Source organism: Agrilus planipennis, unplaced genomic scaffold (assembly GCF_000699045.2).
Source record: "Agrilus planipennis isolate EAB-ADULT unplaced genomic scaffold, Apla_2.0 scaffold205, whole genome shotgun sequence".
NCBI classification, from domain to species: domain Eukaryota; kingdom Metazoa; phylum Arthropoda; class Insecta; order Coleoptera; family Buprestidae; genus Agrilus; species Agrilus planipennis.
Genome location: NW_020439054.1, coordinates 418,193 through 433,056, shown reverse-complemented (window position 1 = coordinate 433,056; position 14,864 = coordinate 418,193). Strand labels below are relative to the sequence as shown.

At 31.5% G+C, this 14,864-nt stretch overlaps 3 protein-coding genes across 5 annotated transcripts in view; 2 read left to right on the top strand and 1 right to left on the bottom strand.

Annotated features, from left to right (window-relative positions):
* The window catches only part of LOC108742586 (protein disulfide-isomerase A5), an 18,409-nt gene that overhangs the window by 1,026 nt on the left and 2,519 nt on the right, over positions 1 to 14,864 (top strand). The window contains exons 4-8 of the mRNA XM_025977026.1: positions 44 to 264; positions 328 to 601; positions 1,538 to 1,838; positions 2,805 to 3,007; positions 3,561 to 3,741. Coding sequence (XP_025832811.1) covers positions 44 to 264; positions 328 to 601; positions 1,538 to 1,838; positions 2,805 to 3,007; positions 3,561 to 3,741 — 1,180 coding nt within the window. The remainder of the gene's footprint in view (positions 1 to 43; positions 265 to 327; positions 602 to 1,537; positions 1,839 to 2,804; positions 3,008 to 3,560; positions 3,742 to 14,864) is intronic.
* Positions 7,074 to 9,585, bottom strand: LOC108742585 (arginine/serine-rich protein PNISR-like). Of its 2 annotated transcripts, XM_025977029.1 has the most exons (6): positions 9,411 to 9,585; positions 9,076 to 9,099; positions 8,449 to 8,916; positions 8,116 to 8,300; positions 7,892 to 8,049; positions 7,074 to 7,832 (listed from the first exon to the last, which is right to left on the bottom strand). In XM_025977029.1, the coding sequence occupies exons 1-6, from the start codon at positions 9,416 to 9,418 to the stop codon at positions 7,728 to 7,730; spliced, it is 948 nt and encodes a 315-aa protein (XP_025832814.1). In that variant the 5' UTR covers positions 9,419 to 9,585; the 3' UTR covers positions 7,074 to 7,727. The 2 variants fall into 2 exon arrangements, with proteins under 2 accessions (XP_025832814.1, XP_025832815.1); XM_025977030.1 differs by lacking the exon at positions 9,076 to 9,099.
* LOC108740323 (protein disulfide-isomerase A5) lies at positions 9,890 to 12,845 on the top strand. 2 transcript variants are annotated; one of them, XM_025977027.1, is made up of 6 exons: positions 9,890 to 10,126; positions 10,179 to 10,408; positions 10,462 to 10,666; positions 11,013 to 11,233; positions 11,297 to 11,570; positions 12,507 to 12,845. In XM_025977027.1, exons 1-6 carry the CDS (start codon positions 10,100 to 10,102, stop codon positions 12,810 to 12,812), a joined length of 1,263 nt encoding a protein of 420 aa, XP_025832812.1. In that variant the 5' UTR covers positions 9,890 to 10,099; the 3' UTR covers positions 12,813 to 12,845. The 2 variants fall into 2 exon arrangements, with proteins under 2 accessions (XP_025832812.1, XP_025832813.1); XM_025977028.1 differs by lacking the exons at positions 9,890 to 10,126; positions 10,179 to 10,408; positions 10,462 to 10,666 and adding an exon at positions 10,835 to 10,920.

The following is a 14,864-nucleotide window of genomic DNA, read 5'->3' as shown; positions in this document are numbered from 1 at the left end:
CAAGAAGAACTTTTTGTTGTAAATAAACATATATTATTTTTAGAGTCTAGCAAAATTCATAAAAAGGGAATCAAAACCACTTATGATTATGTTCTATGCCCCATGGTGTGGATTTTGTAAAAGTTTGAAACCAGAATATGCATCAGCTGCAGAAGAGTTGCAAAACGAAGCTGTTCTTGCTGCAATTGATGTAAACAGGCCAGAAAATGCAGTCGTAAGAACACACTACAATATTACTGGTTTTCCGACGTTATTATATTATGAGTATGCTAAATGTAATGTTTTGAAGTTGTGAGATATAATCGAGTTTATTTTCATGTTAAATAGACAAGGAGAACTAAAATTCCAGTATGAAGGCGATAATACTAAAAATGCGATAATTAATTTTATGCGTAACCCTCAAACACCACCTGTTAAAATAAAAGAACCAGAGTGGTCAGATGTTGACAACGAAGTAGTTCATCTTACTTCTTCTAGTTTTGTACCTGTTATTAAGGAGGAATCATCAGTGTTAGTGATGTTCTATGCACCCTGGTGTGGTCACTGCAAGCGTATGAAACCTGAGTATGAAAAGGCTGCTGCTGTAATGAAAGAAGAAGGGGTAAGGCTACATTTAAAAATAATATTACGAAAAATAAAATTATTTCTGCATTTTTGCGTTCTATTAGAAGTCACTATCAAATATTCTCAGCCAATTTTTGGTGTTGAATCAGCTTGAGAAATTGCTAGTTTAAACCTGTTTTAAAAAATTTTAAAATTTTAATTACCATTTTAATTATACATATCTAAAATGTTTCAAGGTGCAGCTTTGGGAGAATCACTTGTAATTTAGTAAGTGTTAGCGCGGTTGAAAAAATAAAAATGTTTTTAAGTGTTGAATAATTATTTCATCATTTAATTTATTGTAGGATTGTAGCAATTTTGAAAATACGTTATCCTTTCACAGTTTTTTGTAACTATATTTTCCTTAGTCACTTTGTATCTTTATGTTTTTTCATTTTACTTCTGGTAATTAGGGCTCAAAATTGTTTTACGATTTTTTTTCTCATTTCTTCTTTTACCTGAAGTATTTTATAACACAAATTTTTTCATCAGGGTAATTTGTTATTTATGTGTTGTCACATAGATGATGCGTTAAATGTATGTGTATTATAAAATACAGTAGACACGAGTTTCGAGTAAGTAATTAAATATCAAATCTTTTGGTAATTCTGCAGTTCTGAAGCGGTTATATCTACTCTCTTGATGTGGAGTAATTAAACGTTAACCAAGTGGCAACAGGAGACATTCACATTTACAGCTGTAATTTTTTTTTAAATGTTTTATTATTTTTTGTAGTAATGTATAATATAATGTAGCATATTATGCCTCACCTATGTTACAGCACATTGCAGTCAATTTAAATTGAAAAAGTATTACACCGTAAGGCTATTGATAAAATAAAATCAATTGTAGATTAAATAGATCCTTATTTTATTAATTGATCAAATTTTTATTTATCTTGTTGTTTTTTAATTAAAGAAGCAATCTCTTCCAGATTCCAGGTATATTAGCGGCAGTTGACGCCACTAAAGAACAGTCAGTAGCGTCGCAATATTCTATAAAAGGATATCCCACTGTTAAGTATTTCGCTTATGGAGAATTAAAATTTGATGTTAATGTTCGGGAGGCTTCGCAAATTGTCAATTTTATGAAAAATCCTGTAGAGCCTCCGATGCCCACCCCTGTTGAGGTCAGTTGGTCCGATGAAAAAACGAACGTCATCCATTTGAACGAGGAAAACTTTAAAACATTCTTGAAGAAAAAGAAACATGTGATAGTTATGTTTTATGCACCTTGTTAGTATACATAATACATATACATACTGGGTGTCTCACGGTAACCACCCATTAGAATATTTTGGAAACTACTTCGACTTAAATTTTAAAGATTTATATAATCGCATTATTGGGTATGGTCTCGTTAATTAAAATAACGGCATTTATGTAGTACTTCCTGCTATACCGACATAACTTTGTTATTTTAAACGGCCCTGTATGTTACGACAATTTTCTACTTATGATTTTAGGTAGACTTTCTTAAGGCTTTCCTACTTTTAAGATTTACCGTTTTCTAGATATTGTTTTTAAAAAAGAATAGCACAGAGCAGTAGGTAGCGAAAAAGCATGCCTATTTTACAGTAAGAAAGCTGGAGCAACAATATTCTAACTATAACTAAATATTGAAAACTAGAGGAGATGGGTATAGAAAACCATAATACCTTTCGAAAGAGAATAAAATTCTGTATAAGACTATAGAAATACATACAGGGTGTTCCATTGGGAAATATGGACTTACGATTGTTTGAAGTTAACCAAATCCGCTATTAAATATCTAACACCCTGTATGTAATTAACCCACTTTGAAAGTATGGACGGGAAGCTGACGGTATAGCTACCATTTCTGAGAATATTGTTGTTCCAGCATTCTTACTGTAAAATAGGCATGCTTTTTTGCTACCTTCTGCTTTGTGCTACTTTTTTAAAAAAAAATAATACCTCGAAAACGGTAAATTTTAGTAGTAGGAAAGGCTCAATAAAGTAGAATTCAAAATTGTCGTAGTATACAGGGTGTTCCGTTTAAAATAACGAATTTGATGTCAACTTCCGATATAACCGTGAAAAGTGCTATTATATAAATTTTTAAAATTTAAATTGGAGTAGTTTCTGAAATATTCTAATGGGTGGTTATCGTGATACACTCAGTACATATACAGTTTTATTCAAAAGCGGTATATTTTATATTGAGTATTTACTTGTTAAAAGGGTGTGGACATTGTAAAAAGGCTAAGCCAGAATTTACAAAAGCTGCAGATGCTTTCAAGGATGACACAAAAATCGAGTTTGCTGCCGTAGATTGTACGGTTCACCAGGGTATTTGCAAAGCCTTAGATATCACTGGTTATCCCACATTTAGGTATTACAGTTATTATTCGAAAGTTGTAAGACAGTACACAGGAGGTAGAACGGTAAGTTTTTTTTTAAAGTTGTATGAGGGTATCTATTAAATTTATACAGAGTAATAAGTTAGAATTGAGCATAACTTTTGCAAACTGTACTGCTCATTAAGTTTTAAAATTTGAAAAAATAGCAAAATCGTTTATACAGGAAGTTGATATTAACGTCATTGTTTTAAACTTTTAAGTAAATTGAACAATTTACTTTAAGGCAATTTCGGAAAGAAACGTTTTTGAAATTTAAACATTTTATGTGTAATTATTTATTCATCAATTAATCGTAGAAGATTACAGAATATTTTAACTCTGCAATTTCGTATATTGTTTAAAATTTAAAATTAAAGTCCTTTTTTATATTTCCAAATGTTGTGATTACAAAGGTATGTCTTCTCCACTTTTTTGACATGATTTATTACATTAGCTGAAGCTGTCCATAAGATTAATCATATGTAAAGACTCCATAGCCTCTAAAAATTTATTTTCAATATTGGTATATTATTCGTATGTTGTAGTTAAACTAAATATTTGATGCTACAATTTGGAGAAATGTCATTTTGCATTTTAGGTGACTGATTTTATAAGATTTATGAACGATCCTGATAATTTTGAAACAGGGCCTTTGAAGATCCCTAAACAGGATGACGATATCGGTGATAAAGCTACCTCATTAGTTAAGTTCACAGACCAGAACTTTACAAAAGGAGTCTCAAAAAGTGGTCTGGCTTTAGTCATGTTTTATGCTCCATGTAAGTTTAATATATAATATAGTTTTANGAAGCCGCACGTATCATAATCAGTAGTAAAAAGGATATTTAAAAGAACCGTAAGTAAAATACATTAATTAAATGCTAAAATGCATAAAATATGTATAAATAGATAGAGGACATAATCTCATTATGCTTATGCTTAACTAGTCTTTATGGGCAATAAATGGAAGTGCCTAGATTGCACCATTGCCAACAGAGCTTTGATCAAACTATCCTGTAAAATAGTACATGCGACTGCATAAACCAGAAGTGGGATGATGCTCGAATTTTAGGAAAATGCGAAGATGAGGATACTGTCGATAGAAAAGGTTAGAAATGATGAGGTATTAGAAAGAGTAGGAGAACAGAGGACTCTATGGAAGTTAATAAGAAATAGGCGAGGTAGGTTAGTAGGACACCTTCTCATGCATGAAGGGCTAAATGGAGACTTTTTAGATGCAGGATGTCCTAGTTTAAGAGAAATAGGATGATTAGTTTGGAAGTAAATAAGAAATATTAGGCGAGATAGGTTGGTAGGATACCTTTTCATACATGAAGGGCTAAATGGAGACTTTGTAGTAGCAGAAAAAGGAGTTAAGAAGAGTAGAGGTAGGTCTTAGATTAGGTTATTCTTCTCAAATAGTCAAAGATGCGGGATGTCCTAGTTTTAGAGAAATAGGAAGATTAGCCTTGAAGTAAATAACAAAATATTAGGCGAGATAGGTTGGTAGCACACCTTCTCATGAGTTAAGAGGAGTAGAGGTAGATCTCAATAGATTAGATTACTGTTCACAAATAGTTAAGGAGGTGGGCTGTTCTAGTTTTAGAGAAGTGCAAACATTAGCTCATAACAGGAAAGGATGTGCGTGTCCAACCAGTGTTAGGACTAACGACCCTATGATGATGGTTTGGAAATTTTGCTGGAGAATATTAAATAAGCTAATCGTAAAGTAAAACTTTTCAATTTTTTTTTCAGAACGAAGTAGTATTTTTTTTGCTAAAATATTAAGTAACAAGTATGTGAAAAACCGTTTCTGTTTACATTCACAACTAGCTAATATGTTTCATTACCTTGGTTATAATTAATATACACGATATCTTGATGAATGAAAACTTCATATTTAAAATGAAGTGTTTCATATAGTATAAATATAAAGCAGATTGATAATGAAGAACTAAATCTGGATTTCTTAACTTGAAAAACTTTTAAAAAATTCCACGCAGTCGAATAGAATGATGATGGGAAATGAAAACAGGAAAATTAAAAAAATCTTCTTCATTAGGTAGGAATTGACTCTGGAGTATAACAGTAACTTTTGTTACAAATAAATTATGTTAGCCAGGCTAACCATGAACTCCTGCTTTCATGACATGGACTCCTTAGGAGTCCACGGACCCCATGTTAAGAAACTCCAAACGAAGTGCAGTAATAGCATGATGAGATTTTGATCATCATCATAAGGTCGCCAGTCCTAAGATTGAGTGGACACGCACCTCCACTGTTTCGTATCCTGAGCTAATCTTCGCATTTTTCCAAAATTAGAACAATCCACATCCTTAACAATTTCCGAACGGCAATCTAATCTAGGTCTACCTCTACTCTTAACACCATACACCTTTAATAATCTTTTTCCAATTTCTAAATTAGCCGATTAAGATTAGCTTTTGTCAGTAAAATTCTCTGAAGATGACATTCAACTAGAAAGTAACTAAAATCAACTATTTTTACAAAATCGAACAAACAAATTCGGTTCTGTCGAAACTGTCAGACGCGGATCGCGATTTCGGTTCGATGTTTTTGGAACGCCGACAGTTTCGACAGAACACAGACCAATTTTTACCGGCTGTCGTAACAGTGCATTTTATAAAATACCACAAATGGCGCGGTAAACGCCATCTGTAGTACAATGCGATCCGCGTCTGGCACTTTCGGAAGAACACTGACCACTTCGAATTTGTTTGTTTGATTTTGGTAACGTGCCTATCACGTAGTGGTGAGCTACGCCGTGGATTCAGTTCAGCAAGTAGATATCCATCTATTTAAATGGACCTTGTTGAGCATAATCAATTCCACTAAATGTAGCATTCTACTACAGATGACGTTTACCGCGCCATTTGTGGTATTTTATAAAACGCGCTGTTAAGACAGCAGGTAAAAATTGGTCTGTGTTCTGTCAAAACTGTCTGCGACGTGCTGATGAGTTCCAAAAAGATCGAAATCGCGATCCGCGTCTGGCAGTTTCGACAGAACACTGACCACTTCGAATTTGTTTGTTCGATTTTGGTAACGTGCCTATCACGTAGTGGTGAGCTACGCCGTGAATTCAGTTCAGCAAGTAGATATCCATATGTTGAAATGAAGGAAAACGAACTGAAGATGAATTTAGGAAGTTTGTACAAGTTGTCAATTTAATTAAAGATGAATTATAAACTGTCGCATGGCCACATTCCATAATTATTTCTTATTTACACACTATTTATTTATACAAATGAATTTACGTATATTTACAGTTTGTTGTTTTTGATATTGTAATTTATGATGATGCTTTAGTACTTGAGTTTTACCTCTTTTATTGTAAATGAAAATTTGATCTGAGTAATAAAAAGTGTTTATAAGTCATGCATTTTATTTTAATTTCTTTTAAAAAATAGTGCTGTGCGATGATGTTTAATAGCGCATAAGACTTTATAACTATAAACGAATTCTACCTTAAGAAGGCTTAATTGGTTATATTTATAGGATTTTTTAACATCTGTTGACCTGCTCCAAAAGTAATTAGCTATTTGAGGTTGCTGTCTTGAGACGATTTTATTATAAACGTGGACACAGTAGGTTACATAACTATATGTATTTATATTTTCAAAATAATTTTATTAATAACTTTAAATAACTTAAAAAGAAAAACAAACGATTCACGAAAACGGCATTTTATTCGAAAAATATTTATAAGGTCGTAAAGTTGCCTTCACATATATATACTCACGGTGACCACCCATTAGAATATTTCGGAAACTATTTCGATTCGAATTTTGAAAATTTGGACAGTAGCTATTTTACACTAAAAACGCTGGATTAACAATATTCTCAGGAAAGGAAGCGATACCCTCAAGCTTCCCGTCCGTACTTTCAATGGGTTATTAATATACAGGGTGTTAAATATTTAGTGAGGAATTTGGTTAACTTCAAACAATCACAAGTCAATTTTATCAAATGGAACACCCTGTATATATTTTTATAACCTTATACATAATTAGACACTTTTGTTAGTTCATTTAAGTATGTTTGTACGTGAAAGGGCTTAAGTGAACGGAAGCATATTTTCAAATGCAAATCACTAGTCTGCCCACTTCTCATCAGCATGCTCTAAGCCAGATGTGGGGAACCTTTTTACTATGAGAGGATTATATTATTTAAATTAAGCAATAAGAAAGGAGGCCGCATAAGTTGATATGCACCTATCTATAAATGTGACTAGTGAAACTATTATAGTTTTTGCATAGTTTTATCAATTCGAGATGCCTTAAACTTTGGGGTATGAAAGACCGCCAGAGCTGCAGCACTGCAGCGTTGTAATTTATGCCAAGTTTAATAGATGATGGTAGGGGAGGGTAACACTATGTTGAATGCGATTGTTGTGTTGATACCTTTCCGTGTTATATGTTTCGGATGTTTACTTGATACCAGTGATACTTAACAGCAGATAAAAGAGATTAGTCCAATCCTGGATTAAAAAGCCGGACTGAATTCGGCTAGCATGTAAGAGCTTCTGTTAGTCGAGCAATAGCTGTCGTTTCGAAAACTGCTTATAACGCAAGCGTTGTAGTAGATTTATTGAAATAAAAGGAAAATGATTTATCAAGCAACAGGCAGTACATCGCCATTTAGTGATGTTTGTTGGTAACAACAGTACTTCAAAAGTTTGATAGGGTTTTATGTACAAAGTAAAAATATCTTTTATCTAAAGGATATAGCATATACCTGAATATTATTTATTACAGATATTTCTTACCAAGTCTTCCTGGGATAGTTTTGGCACTTCTGGAGTTCTTTTACCATCACTTTCATGATCACAAGGCTCTTCATCGCTCTCCTAAATTAATGTAATAGTTAATAAATGCTACTTTAGAACCCTGAAGTATCAAAACTCACAAATTTACTTTTACTTTCTTTTTGTTTTACTGTTGATCTTATAATTTCCATAGCTTCAGTTTGATCAACAGTTGTCTTTTCTACTTGTTGTTCTCTTTCCAATCGTTCGCGTTCCTTTTCAAGCATTTTTTGTTTGTCCCTTTCCATTTTTTCTAATCCTAAGAAACATTTACATTTTCAAACAATTTAATAAATAACCAATGACAAAAAGTGAATTAATGCACCTTCTCTTATCCAAGCTGGAAGTTGTTTACGTTTGTTTGCATCCAAAGTAACAGGTTCAGGGGCATTAACAGGTGCAGGCCTTGGTACATTAACTTTACTGTAACGTTTATTATGAGGTTTTATTTTAGCTGCATTTGATGTTGTCCAATAGCCAGTAGTGTAATCATTTGACACTGTACTGTAACTAATAATTGATATATTTTTATTATCTTCATTTGAATTATTCATTCAGGATGTTAATTAAAAATTTTTATAATCTCAGATTTGTAAACATTATGATTATAGTACATTACATTGTTAAACTTTATATCATATCATATGTTGAGACTTACCCTCCATAATTTTCATTTACTGACGAATCAGTTGTAGAATTGTATTGATTAAAAGGTGCGGGAGTAGGTAGTAATGGGGCCTTTAGAGGTGGAGGACCAGGAGGTGGAACACCTGAAGGAGGGGTCCATGTGTTAGCCCAGTTCCACTGTTGTTGCTGTTGATTCCAACTCCATGAACTATCACTTGAAACACTGTTATCATTCCATGGGGGAAGAACTGGTTCATCTTTCTCGTTTTCCACGTCCATCGGTGCTTCTCCAGCTTCGGTTAAGTTTTGTTTGCTTGGTTGTTTTTCGATCAATGGACGAACAGCAGTTGATGCAATTTGATCTGGGACTGGAGGTCCGGCTTCTTTCATGATAATCCATTGCTGTGCTAATGCAGCCCAATCAACTTGATCATTTGCCGTGTTTTGATAAGCTGATGGATTTAGAGGCCACTGTGCATAGCCTTGCGATCCAGAATCACTGTTAACACTTATTACATTGTAGAAGAAGTAAGGCAAAAAACAACAAAGTTGATTAAGCAATTCTAAAAATTTTAAAATTTACTAATCCTTTCTAAAAATAGACAGATATGAGCAAAATAGACAATATATTGAATTGAGTAATAAAATTTAATCTTACCTGCATCCTACCTGCTGTGGAGTTCTACATTTAAATTAAAAATAACATGCATATGAGAAGAAATAAACGAGTATTTAAAAATTTGTGGTAATTTTTCACTATTATTTTCCAAAATTTAATGTTAACATTTTTTTATTTTTGGCACATTATAATGTCTGTAAGTTATTAAGGAGATAGTGCTAAATTTAGTACTAAAAAACCTTCAGTATACAAAATCGTTTTTACATTAAACAGTTTGAAAAAGAAAACGGCATTAGCAGATAAAAATGAGTAAATTTCCTGATTATACTTCGAATTTATCAATTCAACATTTAAGCTCAAAAAGATTAATATACCTGTTCATTTTTGTTCTTTGCTAAATTATCAGAAGGGACACATCTCCCATGCATCTGTGGATTAGGTAACACCTATATTTTAACGAAACTTTTTCGAGAACCTGATTTTCAATTTTTTACAAATGAAAACCAAATTGAAACTAATCGAAACTAATCGTAAATAAAATAAAATCACATAGACACTTTTGTTAGTTCATTTAAGTATGTTTGTAGGTAATTTGTCCCGTTTTCTTTCTTGCTGCATCGATTTTTTTTATTACTGATTATTTAAATTTTAGCTTTTACTTTCTAATTGTAGCGCAAAATAAATTTTTACATCAGTATTATTTTATTAAACAGGAGCAATATTTATTAAGAAGATATAAGATTCTTATTCTGTAATTATGCCAAAATGTTATGAAATATTCGATGCAAGATGTTTCGATATAACTTTTAATAATTGCAATCCTGGTGTTTCTGTATCTTCCTAAAAATTACCGGTTGATAATAAGATAATAATAAGGTTAGGTTAGAACAATTAAACTGTTGTGAATCGTATAGGTTGTACTCATTACTCACTTATATTGCCAGTAAAAACTTTATTTAGAACGTTATTAATGTTGTTGTTTTATGTATTATGAGTAAAGGCTAATAAGTGAATAAGCTGATATTTAATTTTATTTTTAAATTTTGTTGTGTATAAGTGTAGTATGAAAGTTCTACAAGTTGTGTTTTTAGTAAGTTTTATATGACGGATAAATTACGTATAAAACGATTGATTGCTATTAGTTTCTAGTACTTTTCACATCCCACTATAAAGCCAAAGTGAATTCAAAAAATGCAGTGATTGAAAGTATCGTAGACATAAAGGACTTTAAGAAGCTTCTTCGAACTAAAACCAATGTATTAGTTTGCTTTACTAGTTCTATTAAGCAATCAAATCAATTGGTTAAAGTTTTTAAAGAAGCTGCAGAAGTTATTAAGGGACATGGTACAATGGTTTTAATAGATTGTTCAGGGTATGCACATTATTTTTTTTTAATTAAGTAAATACTATCTTATACATATTTAGAGAAGCAAAAAAGATGTGTAAAAAGTTGAAAGTAGCTCCAGATCCTTACATACTAAAACATTACAAAGACGGCGATTTTAATAAAGATTATGATAGAAAGGAAACTCTGTCATCTATGGTTAATTTTATGAGGGACCCAACAGGTGATATACCTTGGGAAGAAGACTCGAGGGCAAATTATGTAGCACATATCCCTGATGCAGGAGTAAGGATTTTTTATCTTTTTATAGTATGGGAATGTCTTCTAAATTGGAAAAATTTAATAATATAATAATAAATAATCTAAAAATAATTTTAAGTTCCTTTAAAACTGACATAAGTTTATATTTAATTTGATAAGCAATTTATTGTTTTTATTGAAAATATTTTGATTGTTCAACTAATTTATTCATATGTCAAGATAATGTGACTTTTTGGAAATTGGAAATATTTCATGAAAAATTTATAAGAATGTTTTCGGTATGAATGAAATTCTTTTGTTAAACAATTTTAATATTCTACTGGTTAACAAGAAGAACTTTTTGTTGTAAATAAACATATATTATTTTTAGAGTCTAGCAAAATTCATAAAAAGGGAATCAAAACCACTTATGATTATGTTCTATGCCCCATGGTGTGGATTTTGTAAAAGTTTGAAACCAGAATATGCATCAGCTGCAGAAGAGTTGCAAAACGAAGCTGTTCTTGCTGCAATTGATGTAAACAGGCCAGAAAATGCAGTCGTAAGAACACACTACAATATTACTGGTTTTCCGACGTTATTATATTATGAGTATGCTAAATGTAATGTTTTGAAGTTGTGAGATATAATCGAGTTTATTTTCATGTTAAATAGACAAGGAGAACTAAAATTCCAGTATGAAGGCGATAATACTAAAAATGCGATAATTAATTTTATGCGTAACCCTCAAACACCACCTGTTAAAATAAAAGAACCAGAGTGGTCAGATGTTGACAACGAAGTAGTTCATCTTACTTCTTCTAGTTTTGTACCTGTTATTAAGGAGGAATCATCAGTGTTAGTGATGTTCTATGCACCCTGGTGTGGTCACTGCAAGCGTATGAAACCTGAGTATGAAAAGGCTGCTGCTGTAATGAAAGAAGAAGGGGTAAGGCTACATTTAAAAATAATATTACGAAAAATAAAATTATTTCTGCATTTTTGCGTTCTATTAGAAGTCACTATCAAATATTCTCAGCCAATTTTTGGTGTTGAATCAGCTTGAGAAATTGCTAGTTTAAACCTGTTTTAAAAAATTTTAAAATTTTAATTACCATTTTAATTATACATATCTAAAATGTTTCAAGGTGCAGCTTTGGGAGAATCACTTGTAATTTAGTAAGTGTTAGCGCGGTTGAAAAAATAAAAATGTTTTTAAGTGTTGAATAATTATTTCATCATTTAATTTATTGTAGGATTGTAGCAATTTTGAAAATACGTTATCCTTTCACAGTTTTTTGTAACTATATTTTCCTTAGTCACTTTGTATCTTTATGTTTTTTCATTTTACTTCTGGTAATTAGGGCTCAAAATTGTTTTACGATTTTTTTTCTCATTTCTTCTTTTACCTGAAGTATTTTATAACACAAATTTTTTCATCAGGGTAATTTGTTATTTATGTGTTGTCACATAGATGATGCGTTAAATGTATGTGTATTATAAAATACAGTAGACACGAGTTTCGAGTAAGTAATTAAATATCAAATCTTTTGGTAATTCTGCAGTTCTGAAGCGGTTATATCTACTCTCTTGATGTGGAGTAATTAAACGTTAACCAAGTGGCAACAGGAGACATTCACATTTACAGCTGTAATTTTTTTTTAAATGTTTTATTATTTTTTGTAGTAATGTATAATATAATGTAGCATATTATGCCTCACCTATGTTACAGCACATTGCAGTCAATTTAAATTGAAAAAGTATTACACCGTAAGGCTATTGATAAAATAAAATCAATTGTAGATTAAATAGATCCTTATTTTATTAATTGATCAAATTTTTATTTATCTTGTTGTTTTTTAATTAAAGAAGCAATCTCTTCCAGATTCCAGGTATATTAGCGGCAGTTGACGCCACTAAAGAACAGTCAGTAGCGTCGCAATATTCTATAAAAGGATATCCCACTGTTAAGTATTTCGCTTATGGAGAATTAAAATTTGATGTTAATGTTCGGGAGGCTTCGCAAATTGTCAATTTTATGAAAAATCCTGTAGAGCCTCCGATGCCCACCCCTGTTGAGGTCAGTTGGTCCGATGAAAAAACGAACGTCATCCATTTGAACGAGGAAAACTTTAAAACATTCTTGAAGAAAAAGAAACATGTGATAGTTATGTTTTATGCACCTTGTTAGTATACATAATACATATACATACTGGGTGTCTCACGGTAACCACCCATTAGAATATTTTGGAAACTACTTCGACTTAAATTTTAAAGATTTATATAATCGCATTATTGGGTATGGTCTCGTTAATTAAAATAACGGCATTTATGTAGTACTTCCTGCTATACCGACATAACTTTGTTATTTTAAACGGCCCTGTATGTTACGACAATTTTCTACTTATGATTTTAGGTAGACTTTCTTAAGGCTTTCCTACTTTTAAGATTTACCGTTTTCTAGATATTGTTTTTAAAAAAGAATAGCACAGAGCAGTAGGTAGCGAAAAAGCATGCCTATTTTACAGTAAGAAAGCTGGAGCAACAATATTCTAACTATAACTAAATATTGAAAACTAGAGGAGATGGGTATAGAAAACCATAATACCTTTCGAAAGAGAATAAAATTCTGTATAAGACTATAGAAATACATACAGGGTGTTCCATTGGGAAATATGGACTTACGATTGTTTGAAGTTAACCAAATCCGCTATTAAATATCTAACACCCTGTATGTAATTAACCCACTTTGAAAGTATGGACGGGAAGCTGACGGTATAGCTACCATTTCTGAGAATATTGTTGTTCCAGCATTCTTACTGTAAAATAGGCATGCTTTTTTGCTACCTTCTGCTTTGTGCTACTTTTTTAAAAAAAAATAATACCTCGAAAACGGTAAATTTTAGTAGTAGGAAAGGCTCAATAAAGTAGAATTCAAAATTGTCGTAGTATACAGGGTGTTCCGTTTAAAATAACGAAGTTAGGTAGCGTCCAGAATAAACAGAACCCTCTATATGACTGAAAATATTTTTTGTATACAGGGTGGCCTAAAAAGTAAGCGATATGCTCGTTGCGGTCAAACTGTAAGTGTAATCGAATTTTAATTACACTTTTGCTTGCTGAGCACGGTAAAACTTACTTGACATGCCCAGAAAAATATTAATTCAAAATTAAAATATGTTTCAATCCAATGGTTTAATAAACTCCAAAGGTGAAATAAACTCATTTCAAATGACATAAGATATAAGTTAGTTACATTTTATTTAAATATCCGTAAAAAATTGTAAATAGTTTTGATTATTTATTATTAAACTGAACGATGTCATCAGATACTCACGTAATTTGTGTTAATGAAAATAAAGATCTGATATTCAGTGATGCAGGATTAGTGATAATGTATGAGAAAAACAATAAGTTTGTATCCAATTATTGTAAATTCTATTTGATAAAGTGTAATTATAAATACGTAGTTATACTATTTACCTTCCACAAACGTAATTCAGTAATAAAGAACATTTGTTATACATGAAAAATTGAAAACCATATTGTTACTGTGAATTACTGTCGAGTGTGTACCAATAAGTTTATTGTTTGCTATATATTTTTGATTTTCATATTCTCATATTTAAATTGGGCTCATAATTCTTTATAATCATCAAAAATTGATTGTATTCAACCTCTTCATCTTTACTACTCTCATCATCAAATATCACATCAAGCAAGTTTCGTGATAAATTGTTAAAATAGCAAACACTTCTCTATGTTGAGTCATCATTACTTTAAAGGTTAGAAATAAAACGTTATTATTTAAAAAAAAATCCAAATTTAAATTACAGCAGGCATTCAGAAAATTTATATTCCACGGATCACATTGGATACGAAACTAAGTAACGTGATGTTCTCCTGGATTCATTTCACAATTTTTCATGGGGACATTTCTGAACGCACCCTAGGCACGGTGTATGGTCATGCTTAGTTAACTTTTCTATCAAAAATAGTGTAGACTAGACCTGGCAGATGGCGATGTTGCAGGGTTTAAAGATTTTGTAAAATGGGTTGCATAAGAAAAATAGTATACGATCATGAAAAATATTATCAAAAGAAGTTTTTATTAAAATTGGTAACGCTATTAATAATGATTTGTAATGTCTTTCATTGGGGAAGAAGTCGGGAAATATCACATGTAAACGTTCAAAAGTCGCGTCCGCCATTGCGAAGCATCCTTTGTATATCTATTATCTAT

Excerpts from the sequence above, each read along its gene's own strand:
- LOC108742585 (XM_025977029.1), bottom strand. Across the intron at positions 8,050-8,115 it reads TCCAGCTTGGATAAGAGAAG|GATTAGAAAAAATGGAAAGG; the intron begins GTGCATTAATTC and ends AATGTTTCTTAG. Across the intron at positions 7,833-7,891 it reads AAGAAAGTAAAAGTAAATTT|GAGAGCGATGAAGAGCCTTG; the intron begins GTGAGTTTTGAT and ends ACATTAATTTAG.
- LOC108740323 (XM_025977027.1), top strand. The coding sequence starts at position 10,100 with ATGAAAGTTCTACAAGTTGTGTTTTTA. Across the intron at positions 10,127-10,178 it reads TTCTACAAGTTGTGTTTTTA|TTTCTAGTACTTTTCACATC; the intron begins GTAAGTTTTATA and ends GATTGCTATTAG. Across the intron at positions 10,409-10,461 it reads GTTTTAATAGATTGTTCAGG|AGAAGCAAAAAAGATGTGTA; the intron begins GTATGCACATTA and ends ATACATATTTAG.